Source organism: Trichoderma gamsii (assembly GCF_001481775.2).
Source record: "Trichoderma gamsii strain T6085 chromosome Unknown Scaffold_3.2, whole genome shotgun sequence".
In the NCBI taxonomy this organism is placed as follows: domain Eukaryota; kingdom Fungi; phylum Ascomycota; class Sordariomycetes; order Hypocreales; family Hypocreaceae; genus Trichoderma; species Trichoderma gamsii.
The window spans coordinates 1,339,953-1,355,140 of record NW_020171340.1 but is presented as its reverse complement, the minus strand read 5'-3'; the positions used below and the strand labels follow the sequence as shown (position 1 = coordinate 1,355,140).

General features: G+C 44.8%; 6 protein-coding genes across 6 annotated transcripts; 3 read left to right on the top strand and 3 right to left on the bottom strand.

The window, feature by feature from the left end:
* Positions 1-169: 169 nt before the first annotated feature.
* TGAM01_v201423 (hypothetical protein) lies at positions 170-1,259 on the top strand (the record flags this gene model as incomplete). The annotated part of the gene is made up of 3 exons (XM_018804783.1): positions 170-181; positions 233-688; positions 750-1,259. The coding sequence occupies 3 exons, from the start codon at positions 170-172 to the stop codon at positions 1,257-1,259; spliced, it is 978 nt and encodes a 325-aa protein (XP_018662051.1).
* Positions 1,260-2,631: 1,372 nt separating this feature from the next.
* On the top strand, positions 2,632-3,014 carry TGAM01_v201422 (hypothetical protein; the record flags this gene model as incomplete). The annotated part of the gene is made up of 4 exons (XM_024548759.1): positions 2,632-2,709; positions 2,781-2,795; positions 2,855-2,953; positions 3,012-3,014. 4 exons carry the CDS (start codon positions 2,632-2,634, stop codon positions 3,012-3,014), a joined length of 195 nt encoding a protein of 64 aa, XP_024406575.1.
* Positions 3,015-5,616: 2,602 nt separating this feature from the next.
* TGAM01_v201421 (retinol dehydrogenase 8) lies at positions 5,617-6,561 on the top strand (the record flags this gene model as incomplete). Its single annotated transcript, XM_018804782.1, has 2 exons — positions 5,617-6,112; positions 6,173-6,561. The coding sequence occupies 2 exons, from the start codon at positions 5,617-5,619 to the stop codon at positions 6,559-6,561; spliced, it is 885 nt and encodes a 294-aa protein (XP_018662050.1).
* Positions 6,562-6,954: 393 nt separating this feature from the next.
* On the bottom strand, positions 6,955-10,794 carry TGAM01_v201420 (hypothetical protein; the record flags this gene model as incomplete). The annotated part of the gene is made up of 5 exons (XM_024548758.1): positions 6,955-7,164; positions 7,218-7,657; positions 8,334-9,019; positions 9,090-9,389; positions 10,322-10,794. 5 exons carry the CDS (start codon positions 10,792-10,794, stop codon positions 6,955-6,957), a joined length of 2,109 nt encoding a protein of 702 aa, XP_024406574.1.
* Positions 10,795-11,672: 878 nt separating this feature from the next.
* Positions 11,673-13,106, bottom strand: TGAM01_v201419 (ECM14; the record flags this gene model as incomplete). The annotated part of the gene is made up of 3 exons (XM_018804779.1): positions 11,673-12,301; positions 12,356-12,470; positions 12,525-13,106. The coding sequence occupies 3 exons, from the start codon at positions 13,104-13,106 to the stop codon at positions 11,673-11,675; spliced, it is 1,326 nt and encodes a 441-aa protein (XP_018662047.1).
* Positions 13,107-14,250: 1,144 nt separating this feature from the next.
* Positions 14,251-15,153, bottom strand: TGAM01_v201418 (hypothetical protein; the record flags this gene model as incomplete). Its single annotated transcript, XM_018804778.1, has 1 exon — positions 14,251-15,153. One exon carries the CDS (start codon positions 15,151-15,153, stop codon positions 14,251-14,253), a length of 903 nt encoding a protein of 300 aa, XP_018662046.1.
* Between the last annotated feature and the right edge of the window lie 35 nt (positions 15,154-15,188).

Here is a 15,188-nt window from a genome sequence, read left to right as displayed (position 1 = left end):
GGCATTTTTATCTTCATCAACAGCATCGTCGTGAATATATAATGAGCAGATATCTCGCTTCTTATGAATCAATCCTCATCCCTCTCACCAGAACAACATCAGCATCACCAACCATTGAACAGCATCAATCAACTGATATACCCATCCACAAACTTCAAAATCAGTCAAAATGGTCAAGACTGTATGTAGTCACTCTCTACCGCATCTTAATTCAAATTAATAACATATTTAGGCTGTTGTCGCTTCTCTCCTGCTTGGCGCTGCCATGGCCACGCCTTACCCTCCCTCTATTGGCAAGGGCCCTACCGCCCCCGTCCCTGACACCGTCGACTTCTCTCCCAAGAAGCCCAATGGTGGCAACTACATGCCTTCAAAGTCCAGCAAGACTCCGGCCTCCAAGACCGCTGATGCACCCGCGACCAACGGCGGCAAGCTCAGGGTGAGAGCCACCGGAGAGCAAGTCACTAATGGCCTTGCCCGATTCGACAACTCCAACATCCTCGATGGTGTTGGTGACGGTGTCGACCAGTACACCTTGTACTTCGGCGATGGAAGCACTGGCCAGGGCTGGCCTGATCAGAGCCGATGGGTCTCCTTCGAGAACATGTTCAACAACTACAAGAACCAGATGTTTGCTTCTTGCCAGAACTTGCAGACTCCTGAGGCTAATGACAGTGGCCCAGAAGTGGTATGTGGTTAACGCCTTGCTTGTATCGTAGCGGCAATCAGAAACTAATTGACTGTTATAGGGTGCTATCTGGGACGGTATTCAGATGGCCGCTGCAGCCACTGGTGTCGACCACCGTATGATCTTGGCTATCATTATGCAGGAGTCTCACGGCTGTGTCCGTGTCAACACTTCCAACTTTGGAGTCCGAAACCCCGGTCTTATGCAGGACCACAACGGCGCTGCCACTTGCAACGACGTCGATGGCAACGGCAACATTATTGTCCAGAACCCTTGCCCCTCAGCAACCATCTACCAGATGATCAGCGAGGGTACTGCTGGTACCAACGACGGCGATGGCATTGCCAACTGCATCAACGAGTCTGGCCGAAGTGATGTTTCGGCTTACTACCGAGCTGCTCGAATTTACAACTCGGGCTCCATTTTCGCCCAAACTGGCAACCTTCAGGATGGCATTGCTACTCACTGCTATGCTAGTGATATCGCTAACCGACTGACCGGCTGGGTCAACGCACCATCCCAGTGCAACTGCGACGACGCCGGTAACCCCTGCGGCGTTGTTACTCCTTAAGAAACGCTGACGCTTCTTTGTCCATGGTTGATACAGTTGACGTACATATTCGTTTGCTTCTTGGTACCTTATTTATCTCATATGAGTGTAAATACTTGAGATTTGTAAATAGCTTTGTTTTATGAGTACATTTGAATGAAAAGTTTGTTATCATTATACTTGACTCTGCACTTGAGAATTTGAGCACTGTGCTATTAGCTGGGACTTACACCGCGAATGAAGCCCTAGATTCCGCTTGGTTGAATAAATCTTGAGCAAATTATGGCAAGAGAAAGACTGAACTGAAGAAGGAGAGTAAATTTTGGACAATTAGCTAAGTATCGTTGCAGTCTCTGTGCGATTTTCTCCTGCAGCTTAAGACATTTTAATTTACCTAGCCTTAGCTTACTTTCGCTTTAGGGTTATAAATCTCAAACTACCAACAACAAGACCGAACGTGTGTTGTATAAAAGCTCACTGTTAACACGATAAAAGACATAGGCTAACTAGCATCGTGAACGGACCCGGCGCAGCGCTAATGAACGACAATTATGTTCATCCAAGTCTTGTGATAAAAAGAATACACATTGTGTGTACTTTGCCTAATGTAATGTTGTTAACACTATCCTGATTCGCTGATTAGAATCCTTCCGCCTTTCCATGGCTATGTATCTCCTTTATTAAGGCACTTCCCGTGGCCGACTTTGTTCATATACAGAAACATATACAGCAGCGTGATCATGCTTATGAGTTTATCGATTACTAAACAAGATATCTATTACTAAACAAGACACGCTCGTCGTATTTGCACCAAATAGTGATAGAGGCAGTCTAGATATTCGTTTAAAAGGCTGAAAAGTACTGTCAAATGGCATGTCGCAATCTATCGGTTCCCAAACAGGACGAAGCTAATGTGCTACATGACTAGAAGCAACTTTTCATTTGAAGGAGGCTTTTTTCTCGTTCTGCACTGTAAACTTCATTCTTTAGCCTTATTCTCTTAGTAAGTGATGATTAAGAAACCAGGATGGAGGCGAGTTTTGGTTTGTGGCTTTTAGCCCGCCATAGAGTAAGCGATTAATTCACATATATATCATCCTTCTGCTCTCGGAAAAAGTCTTGATGTAACGTATTAATTGGAATTTTGCATGCCAAGCCTACTTCAATTTATATATAGCGCCTATAATCCACATGCAATGCCGCAAGGTTCTTATTTTTTGCCAGAATTGGTCTGAAGTCGGATAGTTAGTCAAACCGGCGGCGATCCTTTCCAAAGTCCGATTGATCCACCTAGAGACTGCTCTAGAATATAAAACAGTCAACAGTCCTCGAGGATACATCTTCTTTTGAAGGGCACACTGCGACATTGAGATTCAGAAAATATTCTATCAAAATGCAACTCCATCTTCTTTTCACCGTCTTCGTTGGCGCTGCTTACGCCGCCACCCTTACGCCAGCTGACTGTGACTGTGTGAGTAGATTGAATAGATCTCCAAGTCATTGTGTGATGCTCGTGGGGAAAGTGCTAACTTGAGCGAGTAGTTCACCGTTTGCGACGTAAGATAACGAGCTACGATAGTCTGAGCGTAGTAACAATGTCTAACAACTTTGCTTAGAGCGACCTCCACGACGACGGCAACTGCTACAATTCCAACATTGGGTGCGGAACATTTGAGGAGCCCACCTGCTGCGAAATCTGCGGGTGCAACTGCCCTGTAAGGCTAATCATTAAATCCTTGGTTGCTGTAATACTAACAAAACCTCTCCAATTAGTAAAATAAATCCAGTTGGTCGGCAAATGTGGCGGCTTAAAGAAATCCAGGGATGTGATTTGGCGGCATTACAACAAGCAATTAGCTTCCAAGTGGGCCATAGAAGGCTAAATTATAGCATAATATAAGCATTTAAAATGCACCTTGAATGCTATGCTTGATATAGACATCACATTGAGAATGCAATTGATGCCGACACTGGCGGTGAAGGAGGCCATTGAATCTAGTAGTGGTCATACTTATACGTCACTTGGCTTCGCATATTTATTAAAGTACCTATACTAGAACGCATGCATGCTCCCCGCCCAAAGAAATGCCAGCAGTTCTTTAAACCAGAAGGAAATGTAATTTGCCGGGTAATCATGGAGGCACGAATATCATGTTTCGCAGCAACCGGTCGGTATGGTGCTAATGAGTGACGATTGCAGCGGAAGTCGGCCGACGCGCCGGACTTTGGAAGGAAAACGCAAGACAAATGTCAACATCGGCATAATGAACAAGTTTTGCCTGAGCAAGAATATCGACAAAACAGAAATTTTTACGACAATCCTGTATCGATTAGGAAAGAAATGCTAAATATAGAAGCAAAGCTTGAAGAGGCAAAATGAATACATACGCTCAGTGAAACAGCATTACGAGCGGCTTACCGAGCTGGCTAGGCGCTATTTTGATGAGCGCTATATCCGCCATTTGCAGATCCTTTGCCCAATCTCTACCATTCTATCCACATATAGCGCTCTCATGTTCCCTTATACGCAAGATATAGGAGTCGAGTGATAGCCATATTGCTATAATTAAAGATTCACTGGAAACTAGAATCTTTACTGCCTCTTTGGCGTGTTAGACTTCTCCACTGAGCATTCAATCTCTTCTCACATTTGGCTGTGAAACGCCCGGATTTCAAGTGGTGTAAGTAATGGCACTTTATCAGGCCTCCATCTAATTCCTTGTGAATCTTATTGGAGGGCCTGATTTACTCCGACATCGTCTCGGCTAATGTTGATGCTGCTGCCAAGATTTGTTTAGTGGGGGAGCCTTCTAATCAAGCGAGGAGTAGTATCATTCGGTGCCCAATGGACCGAGCATTGATCTCGCTTATTTATTGTAGTCCACAAGTATGTCAACTCTGACTTATCCTTGGTTAGGCCTCCTAGGAACCAATGTCCAGGAATTTGCCCATCTTTCAGTCGATTTGATGGTCAAAAATCGACGTTTTGCTCACATCGGGTTGATGATCTATTCGGTCGTTTAAATTATACGTTCTAATCAAACGAAAACAATCCTTGTCCATCTGGTAGTTCGAATTCTGTCACGGACTCTCAAAGTGGAGATGAGTAGCTTGTTTTGTTTAAACCAAATGCGCTAACAGTGTCCGGTTTCTCCTACATGATGCTTAAATGGTGCACCGATATACTAATGCTCGTAACTCATTCTCACAATAAAACACATAGTGTGATCTGATAAACAAACTAGTTGGTGAACGTATAGTGAATCTCCTTACATGGAGATCCAATGCCATTAAGATTTTGAACGATTCCACTCCGCTGTAGGGGATCAAAAATAGTATGTAAAAAACATAAAAAAATATATGTTGTGTTTTTAAGATAAGCCATTCGAATGCTCTAACCCTTTTAGAATAAAGACCTACAATAGATACTGTCAGTCCAGTCTATAGGAACACCGTTGCGCTGACTGGTCATAATTTACTTCACTCAATTCCATGATTGTGGTGATCTACTGCATTCGACCTCATAACTCCACATGTCAATCTGGATTGGTTATATGAATCAGACCTGGTTGGAATATTGATTAACGCGACAAATACATTCTTTACTGTTGCCTCGCATTGGTCAATACAAAGTGAGTATTAGTCTGATGATACATTTTCTATGCCAAGCATGATTGATGGAACCACTGCGTACCTGTACTATTTGGATTAAGAAGTTACAACGGAAACAATGAGTGAGAATAGTATCGTCTATCATTAGAATCGCCACTTTCTGCTTATAAGTAGATAGATACTGATGTACGAAATCATGATCGCCGTGTATCTTCTGATATGTTGTCTATCCTTCTTTAGTATCGCTCGTCACTGTTTTTGACATGATCGAGTGCGTGATACGTGAAGTAGCGTCTTTGGTATTAAAAAATATATCGTAATTGTATTTGCAGACGGGCTCCATTGAGAGGAGTCGTTGATAGCGTTGCTCACTTTCTGCTACTGAAGCGCTGTACCCCATAATAAGCCTTGGTATAAGTGGGCTAGTGTGGGACATGCTCCGGAAAGATTCCCAGAAAAGGAAAACCGTGCCAGATATTTCGATATCGCACGGTCGTCGTAGATCCAGAATTGTACTCGTTGGAGCTGAAGTATCTCAATGCTGTGAATATGAGCTTGGTTTTATGGGATTAAGGCATCTAAATCCGAAGATAACGGACTTAGCTATTTCAATGAACAGCGAGAAAGAAGGAAAAAGATAGCGTAGCGAAGACTCTGGATTTTGGAAACAAGTATATAAAGCATCTTGATTTGCTGTGGAGTGGCAGTCTTCTCACAACTACATCCACAACAACAAACACATCTACACAGCGATTATCATATAAACATGCCAGCTACATTCTCTACCCCCAAAAAGCCATTGACATGGTTGATCACCGGATGTTCATCCGGCTTTGGGCTATCTTTAGCCCGCGTCGTTCAAGCAAACGGACACCACTTGATTGCCTCTTCTCGCAATCCTTCCAGCACACCCGATCTTGTTTCTGAAATAGAAAGCAAAGGCGGTAAATGGATACAGTTGGATGTTAACGCATTTGACTGCGATAAAGTATTAGAAGAGCTAGAACAGCATGGACAGCCCGTGGATGTTCTCGTCAACAACGCTGGATATTGTATCTACAATCCCGTTGAATGCTTCACGGACAGTGAAGTTCGCGCATTAATGGAGACGCTATACTTTGGCCCAAGCCGCCTCATTCGAACTGCGGTTAAGCATATGCGCCAGCGGCGATTTGGCATCATTGTCAACATGAGCAGCGGCGCAGCGCTGGAGTCGAATCCTTCCATGGGTGCTTATGCGGCCGGCAAAGGCGCATTAGACTGTATGTCAAGTCGTTCAGTTTTCTACTAAAATCTAGAGGAAAATGTTGATAGGCGTATAGCTATGTCCAAAGCGCTTGCAAAAGAAGTCGAGGCGTTCAATGTTCGAGTGTTGACCGTGCTTCTTGGGACTTTCAATACCGGCATGGGCAACGCTACGGTGCTGGGTGAAAATCCACCACCAGCGGACTATAAAGGATCATTGTCGGAAAAGATAATGGACATGATGTCTACGGGGAAATTCGCGCCAAATGGAGATAAAGATAAAGCTATGAAAGCTGTATATGAGGTTGTAGTAGGAGAAGGCGTTGGTAAAGGTCACGAAGCAGAAACGGCGCTTCCCTTAGGCCAGGATTTGGCCGCCAGGATCAATGTTGTCCAAGGGTATCTAGCTCATGCTTTGGATGTATTTGGAAGTGTTTGTAACAATGTTTACCTGGAAAAGAACTGAGCTTGGAGGCATACAGACAAGTTTCCATATCCTCAATGCCTCATTGTTACGATAGGCCCATCCAATACAATTGAATTCCAATCGAAAGCCAGCATATCTTATACATATTGTGAACAGTTTTTGATGATCACATGAAGGATCAAGCAACGAGCGTAGAGGCAATTCACTGTCTTGCTAGTGAGTAATACTCTTTGTACCAATAGCCAGGCTTGCCGGATTAGTTCTAACAATATACAACGCCGCATGATGTACAAATACGTGTCGTGCTTTGATGTTTACGCTCATTTACGCCGGCTTCGCTAGAACTCTCGAAGATATTTGCTTTACTCAGCATAATGTATTTTGACTATATTATCTCGCTAATAACAAGAGGCTATCTTTCGCGACGAGAATTTAAGCCTTCTGTTTCTCAAGGAAGGCCTTGGTCCTGGATACCACATTTTCCTCATTCCAGATACTGTTCACGCTGGGATGCTCAATTACGGCGGTAGCCCACTTATAAAAGTTGGGAGTTTTAGTAGGCAAGTCTTTGATCAAGCTCTCTGGTCCAACGCCGTTCTTCGGCAGAGCCAGTAGTCTCAGAATAAACGAGCCAGTAAGGACCTGTTCCAGAGTTAGTACTATACTATAACATCTTCCATCTTCATGCAACATACTTCGGCTAGTGTCAATGTTTTGCTGCCTCCAAAATACGGAGCCGCGTCACTCAACAGAGGTTCAACTTCTTTCTCAAGCTGCTTGACAAATTCCTGGGCGGCCGCTTCAGCCTCTTCATTTGTTTTGGCAAAGAGAGCTTTGTGGTATTGAGAGTTTGCCTTGGTGAAATATATGTCGACAAAGAAATTGATTCGGGCGCGAGCAAGAGCTGCTTCTGGCGTGCCACCAGTGGGGACCAAATGCGATGGATGAGCATCAGCGAGAAATTGGGCGACAATCCCAGATTCGGTAATGATCTGGCCGTTATACGAAAGGCTAGGAACAAGACCGCGGGGATTGACAGCCAGGTATTCTGGTGTACGAGGAGTGCTCAGGTCAATGATTTCTTCTTCAAATGGCAACTTCAGCTCATTCAATGCAATATGAGCCCGGTGAGCCCCTGTCATTCCATATTAGCGCAATTACGCACACATGCATGTTATCAAGCAAGCAACCTACAAGGGCAGCCATGATTGGTATAAAGCTTGATAGCTGCAGTCATTTCGTGCGAAAAGTGCTAGGTAGCTGTATGCAGGTTATTCGCTCAATGTATAAACTTAAAAAAGACAAGACTACTATCTCGTGTAATGTTGAAAGAAAAGAAGAATCCGTCCTCTTTATAGGCAGCTAATGCGTGATCGATGCACACCCTGATGCAATTTCCCGCTTTTGATGCTTTATAATACGCTCGAATACCCCGCACAGGCAGCTGAGTGGCTGATGTTCAGATAAAGCTTCAGACTTGAAAGCACATACATGTCTGGAGCTTTCTTTTTTAGGTAAGCAGATTTGAGTTGCCTATCGTTTATAGTTGCGCAATTATTCGGAATGAGTATTACTCAATAATTGGGGGGATAAAATGATTCATGAGTTTCTGCGTTGTATCTATTCGTATTAAATAAGTCAAATTTCGTTTTCGCAGCCTGCTAATATTGATCGCTATGATGAGAAGATATTCGTCATTCTCCTAAGTACTTCTTGTTTTAAGGCCTTATATTCCGCTAAAGTCCTCGTCACAGCGTCTTTATTTTCGTTCGCGCGCCGTAAGAGGTAAAAGATGCAGTCATTTAGCGTACCCCATGTAAGGCATTTGTATACTTCAGTAGCCGCGAATCGCTTGCCTGAGGTATCTTCCCTGTTCGTTTGAAGCAGTGTCAAGCTTACTTCATCTGCCATTCCCAGTAATTGACCATATTGAATTCGAATGAGAGGCAATTGGGCATGCATTCGGGAGTTTTGCAGCTTCTGTGCCTTGAGAGTACTTGGGAGGTTATGAGTTGCAAGAAATAGCTCTAGTTTCGGAGAATTGAAGGCCTCGTCTTGTGTCCAATCCGCATATTGACCTCGAATAAGTCCCTCGGCAATACTGTCGTAAGATATGTCTGTCTCTTCTTTTGTATTGTGTATGAGATGACGAGGCTCCGTGCTCATATAAGCGCCGCGGACCAATTTGATGCCCATAACGAATTCTTCTTCCCTCGCCTTATGCAAATGATCAAGAAGGATTCGTGGCGTTGACTTTAAATAGCCTTGGTAGGTGTTGAATACGACAGCTACGCCACTTCGGTTATAACGGCGCATCAGATTTAAAGCAACTTTGTCTATGCCCGGCTGAACGTGGTGCTGCTCTGCATCCACAAACACGTTTACATGGCGACTAATCGCTTCATTGCAGACATCGAGCAGAGCGCTCTCCATCTGTTCAGGAAGAGGTTTTCCAGAAGAAAGAGCAGTGGTTACTGCTTCCCCCGCTCCAGTTAATCTGCTCCGCCAAAGTTGTCAGGATACAATACGCACTCGCAGTAACAGACCATGAAGGGGAAAAACCGTACTTTAGTGCTAAAAAGTCGCCGTCGCCGATCATCCTGATGGTTTGTAATACACCTTGATGCCAAGCCATAATTTCATTGTCAACACCTTGTGACTCGTCATTAAGCGAATCCTTCTCACTAGAAGACTTTCCTGAGGTTTCCTTAGCGTAAGTCAAAATTACGCCGCGGAATCCCATATTCTTTATGTTGTTGATCGTGGCTTTGACTTCGCTGGCATTTTCTCCTGCGCAGAAATGGTTGTACAGAAGGTTTTTCAGCATAGTATGCAAGAAAGGGTTTCTCTCAATGTTGAAAAGAGGGCTGCGTGGTTTAGACAGAAAGTTCAAGATGGACAGTCCGGGAGTAAGCAGCAACGGGTGGCTAGTAACCCCGGCCACCAACAGAGACCTGATGAGCATCCTAGACGGGAGAAGAGAATGTGGTGGCAACATCTTTACAGCTGGCCGATAACCGAGCGAAGATCTAGATACAAAGCCCCGTGCTAAAGAGACGAAGACATCTCCCCATGAGGTACGTCTAGATACTGCCGTCGATATGGTCAGTTCTCTGTATCTGTTTGCTGTGCAATAGTTAGGATTTACCCCGCAAGCTCAGTGAGAATGCTGTATTGCGAGTGTTAGGTAATCCATACCCGCACTGATATTAAGCGACTGCTAGCGACTATATTATGAGCTAGGAAATAGACCAGCGGCCAAGTTGGTTGTGACTGCTAATTTGGTAATCTATCCAATTGGTATTTTCATGTATTAGACAGCTAGAACTGCATGGCAGAGAATGCCTCTTTAGTATCTATGAGCCCCGAGGTTATTCCTAGATCGTCTCGTGTTATGAGGCCCTCGTTTTGCAACCTAGCCGTTTTAGCCCACTCAAAGAATTGCATCATGATACCAATTTCCTCTGCCCATCCTGGCCATATCTTGTTAAACTCTGATGGCTTCAGCTCGATATACTCTGCTTTTTTTCCCTGACTTTTAGCCCACTGCTGTAGCATTTCCCCACAGGTAATGTTTTCCGTGTGAGCCAGTACATACTTTCCAGGCAAAGTCTTCTGTGGCTGCTCGATGATAGCTTTGATGAAGATTCCAATGTTGTTTTTAGCATCACCAATTGGACGCAGAAGAGTATCGGCTGGATACCCGTTCAGCTGAACGTATTTGTCAGCCGTCGGAATAAAAATCGGCCTGTGTGTTTGCCAGTAGAAGTTTGCTGCGTAGTAACCGATAATCACAAACGTAGTTTTAGCAAGTAACTCTGGCTGCGACAAAATAAAGCGATCGGCGATATTCTTGCTTTCGAAATGAGGAACTAAAAACTGTCCTGAACTTTGAGTTTTTGCATCAGGCAGGGTTGACCAAACATAGTGTTCGAGAGTTCGCGTTGCGGCGGCCGCTTTTGCGAGGTTGAGGGCTTGGCGAGACTCAATCTCCATAGCCTCAAAAGCGCCATGTGAAGCAAAAAGACCAAAGAAATCGGTTACGCCGAATATAATTGCTGATCCTTCGAATGCATCAGTCAAAGACAAGGCATCATCCGTTGTAGCCTGAACAACTTCAACGCCTCTAGCGGTAAGAGCTTTGGCCGGTTGGCTTTCGACATTCCTGGTGACGGCACGGATGTGATATCTATCATCGTTGAGGAGTGCATCAATAATAGATCCTCCTTGGACACCAGTAGCACCAACAACTGTTACTATTTTCCTCGCCATGGCTTCAGCTTAAAAGAGTCTTTAAACAAGTATGTAGAATTTGCACTTCAATATGAAAAGAAGTAATGATATTTGCTTGTAGCTTCGGTCAAATGTAACCTTTATATAGTTGCCGGTTGGTGATTATCTTCTATACCCGTACACATGAGTTACGCTAGCCTCAGCGATTAATAAACACGACTGGCAACTATGCAGTGGTTAAGAATGAAAAATACACTATGAACAAAGCTGTTTATTAATCAAGACTATCAAACAAAAGAAATGAAGCAAGTAATGTCAAGTCTTTACGGCTAGATCACGATAACCTCATCCAGATAGCGATATGCTACTAAGAAAGTCTTAGCGTGGCCCAGAGTCGGGTATTGTCGCCGCTTTCGGCAAAATAGAAAGATTGTCTTAGGACATGCTCTTAATCAATATATAGACTTGCCAGAGAGGGGGGGGGGGGGGGGGGTTGCAAAGGCGATTTGTAATTTATGCAAAGCCTGAGCCTTACCTAGGGCGTCATCATCAAAGCTATCACCCCGATGCAGATGTTGACTAGACTGATCATATGCTTGCCATCGGTCAACATGAATAAAACCTTTAGGCAAGTTGGAAAACAACCGGAGATACGCTTGGAAGAATGCCAAAGTACTCAAGGTAAATGAGATTGGTTCAAGGTGCTTCGCGTGCAAGACATTGTAACTCTAAAGATCAACAAACTTATTTTTCAAGTCAAATATACATCGTTAAATGATAGCTGGATACAGATGATGAAGAAATAATATGCTGGTATTGATGTTTTTTCCCCTCTTTTTGAGGAGCATTGTCAGCTACGGTGGTCAAATTGATGAAAGAGTATTGGATGTGCTCTATTATCTTCTCCATAGTGTCAACTAGTTGAACCAAACGTTATTGAGCAGCCAGAGCACTCCTGCCCACTGTTCCTGGACAACAGGCCAAATATTTGCTGGAGGCAGGACAAAGCCACCTTGGCCAGACGTCACTGGGTCTAGCTCTAGAGTCCAGGAGTGATCCGCGCCATACGCGCCGTAGTGGTGGTCACGGCCATTACCAGCCGAGTAATACTCAATATCACAGCCTGCTCCATACTGGTATGTTTCATTGCGGCTGTCAAATCCTTGTACGGCATTGGCAAAACCCTCTGCAACCTCAAGCATACGAGGAAGCGTAGCTGGGTACTGAGAGGTGTTGCATGTCCACCCTGGTGGGGTCAGAATCTTTTGGCCATAGCTGTGAAGATCGATATATGAGCGAATTCCCTTCCGTGATGCTCCAAGTTTGTCCGAGAGGCCTGATAATACGATATTTTCAGGAGTATCACCTGGGCTCAGACCCTGGAAAGTCTCATCGCATGGGTCTGTAGATGCGGCTCCCGTGCCTGGTTCACCACCCCACTCGAACTTCCAATTGCGGTTGAGATCTGTTCCAACGCAGGTGGTATTGCTGCGAGGCAGGCGATTCTTCCTCCACATGCGATCAGTAGTTTGAGTATAATAGAAGCCTGCGTGTGGTATTAGCATTTGATAAGTGGCTATCAACTCAAGACTCTACTTACCATCGGGATTGTGGAATGGAACCAGCCAGAAGTCATAGTAGTCGAGAATTCTCGTAATATCTGGGTTCCTTGACCTGTGTCCGTTGATGAGCTGCCACGCCCAGTATTCGATGACCTGAAAACCTCCCATTAGATTTGATAGAACTTGTAGTATGTGGGGCAACTATACCGATGTTGTAATCCATTCTCTTGCGTGGACCGTGGAATGCCACAAAATGATGGGCTTATCTCCCTTGATGCCCTTATCGCCAAAGAAGTGGAAAGCGTAGATGGTGCGATTTTCGTACGAAGAACCAATATCATACTTTTTAGAATTCTTTGGGAAAGCAGCCACTAGGTCATCCCAGTACTGGAGATGGTCGTCATATGCATGGTATGAATCATACCAGCTCAAATCCGGAAGCTCGCCAGCTTTGTGTAGCGAGCGCTTGTAAGTTGGCGTCTTGCTTTCATCCCGAATTTGCGATCCAATGTCATCACTCAGCAAACGAGCATTGAGGCCCAGCTCGTTGAAACTGCGGACCTCATTGGGCGGAATAATGACCTCAAACCCACGAGAAGTAACCTCCGTATGGTACGTGGCAAATCGTTTCGTGAGGAATTCGGCTTCCTTCTGGTCCGCAGCTCTTATTCTGTAAAGATGATGTCCATCGTAGCTGACTTTAGCCGAACGAGGACTTGATGAGTCTGTTTCTAGAGAACGCGATGCCACCAGTGGCGCCAGGAGAGCCAGAGTTGCTAGGAGCTTCATGATTCCGGCCACCGTCTACGTGATGCGACGGTTCCTTTTCCGGGTGCAGCGGCTGAGATGGAGAGATTATGAACAAGCAGATGAGGCTTCATCTTTATACTCATACGTTTCCAATGTATACTATTATTTACGAAAAGAAAAGTCGGCCGACAATTGTACCGAGATAGTGAATACTATCACTGAAGGTAAAACTTGCAAGATGCGATGAGTGAAAAAGAAATGGTGGGAAATATTGGTATTATCACGCAATCTGCTGTCTCCTCATTGAGTGATATTTCGCTCCATTTACGCAATTTATCATCCACCGCATTGCCAGGGGTATGGTATAGATAGCATTGAGCTTTTTACACGACGGTAGTTTTCCTATAGGTCTTTACCATTATTAAGATTAGTATCCGCGATTTTACAATGGGAAAAGGCGGCTGTTTGTTTCCACGAATTGTTTTATAGAATCCTGGACTTGTCTGCTCGCTTATTCCCAAACCAGTTTTCCGTTCAGTATTGCCCCAATGGCCTTTCAACGTAGTTGCACCTGTTTATCCGTCCTTCCTTATTCTGTGGATAAATGGTCTATGGTTCATGCTGAATTCAGCCGGGTTTTTGACGTAAACCACTGAGATTTACAATTCGCTTCAAATCCTTAGGCGCTAATAATGCGCTGTAGATTTTAGGCAAGTCTTCGTATTATAGATTACATATTCTCAATGCCAAAAAAAAAAAAATTGTAACATGATGCATTGATGACCCTTAGCTAGAATTCTAATGTTTCCAATGGCTTTGGAAACAGAGATAAGGGACTTCTTCTGCCATATGGGAAAGCAATTGCCACTCAACATGTTTTAGTTTTACATGCCCATAACCGAGATCGGCAATTATAAACATCTACAACCCTTGAGGCTAGACATTGCTGCTAATGTACGCGGTAGAAGCGAGCAGAATAGTAAGCATCCTAAATCCAATTGGGTATTGGGTGATTTTCCATGTTATCTTGCAACGAGTGTTTTTGAACTTCACAACAGGGGCGCTCTATCTCAACGTCATGCAGATACCAGGACAAGTCTTCGCATATACGTAAATAGCTGGGCATTACTAAATGGCTTCCCCGACTCTATCTTCTTTTGGCTCATCAGCTATTTTTCCCCGGCTATAGCACTATGCGAAACTTGAGTGCATTCTTCTGAAGAATCTCGTCCTTCTTCTTCTCGAGCTCCTCCATGTCCCAGCATACACTAATGAACCGACCAGACAACCACGCACGTCTCTCTTTAGTAAGCCAGACGAATGTATGAGCTGCCAGCTCCGGTGGATCAATCAGAGCCTTGTGCATAGACTCGGGCATGTTAAGCGCCAGTTCTGTGGGAACACTTCCAGGATGTACGTTGATAGCAATCAACCCCTGCTGGTAGTACTCGGTATCTGCAAATTCAGAGAATCGGGCGAGCGCAAACTTGGCGGTCTGGTAGCTTGAAGCGCCGGGCATGACTCTATGTCCGCCGATGCTGCTACAATTAATAATCGTCTTTGTCTGCGATTTGAGCAAAAGTGGGATGAAGAACCGATGGCACAAATATGTGCCCTTGACATTGACTTCCCATGACCTCCACCAGTCGTCAGGCTGTGTCTCAGCGATTGGAAGCCACTGCTCCAAATAGCCAGCATTGCAGATTAGAACGTCGAGGGACCCAGAAAACTTTTCAGCGACAGTTTCAGCTGCAGCTTTCACTGATTCTTCCGACGTTACATCCATTGACAAGCTCAGTACCAAAGGCTCTGGCCGACCTTCGTTAGCCGCAGCATCTTTAACGGCCTTTGTAACGTCATCAAGTCCTGAGCGCGCGGCAATTGCAATCTTAGAGCAGCCGGCAGCTGCGAAGGCTATGGCGGTGGCCTTGCCAATGCCCTTTGAGGCGCCGGCGACGAGAACAGATTTCCCAGCGAGATTGGCTTTGATGGGATCAATGACAGGATATAAGCTGCGGCGGGGCGTGATATATTCGATGAATTGCGCGGCATTAGTCTCGCGGTTGGTTTTCTCAAGGTCGGCCATATTTGATGACAGTGCGCCTTCGTACTCAGGGTCGA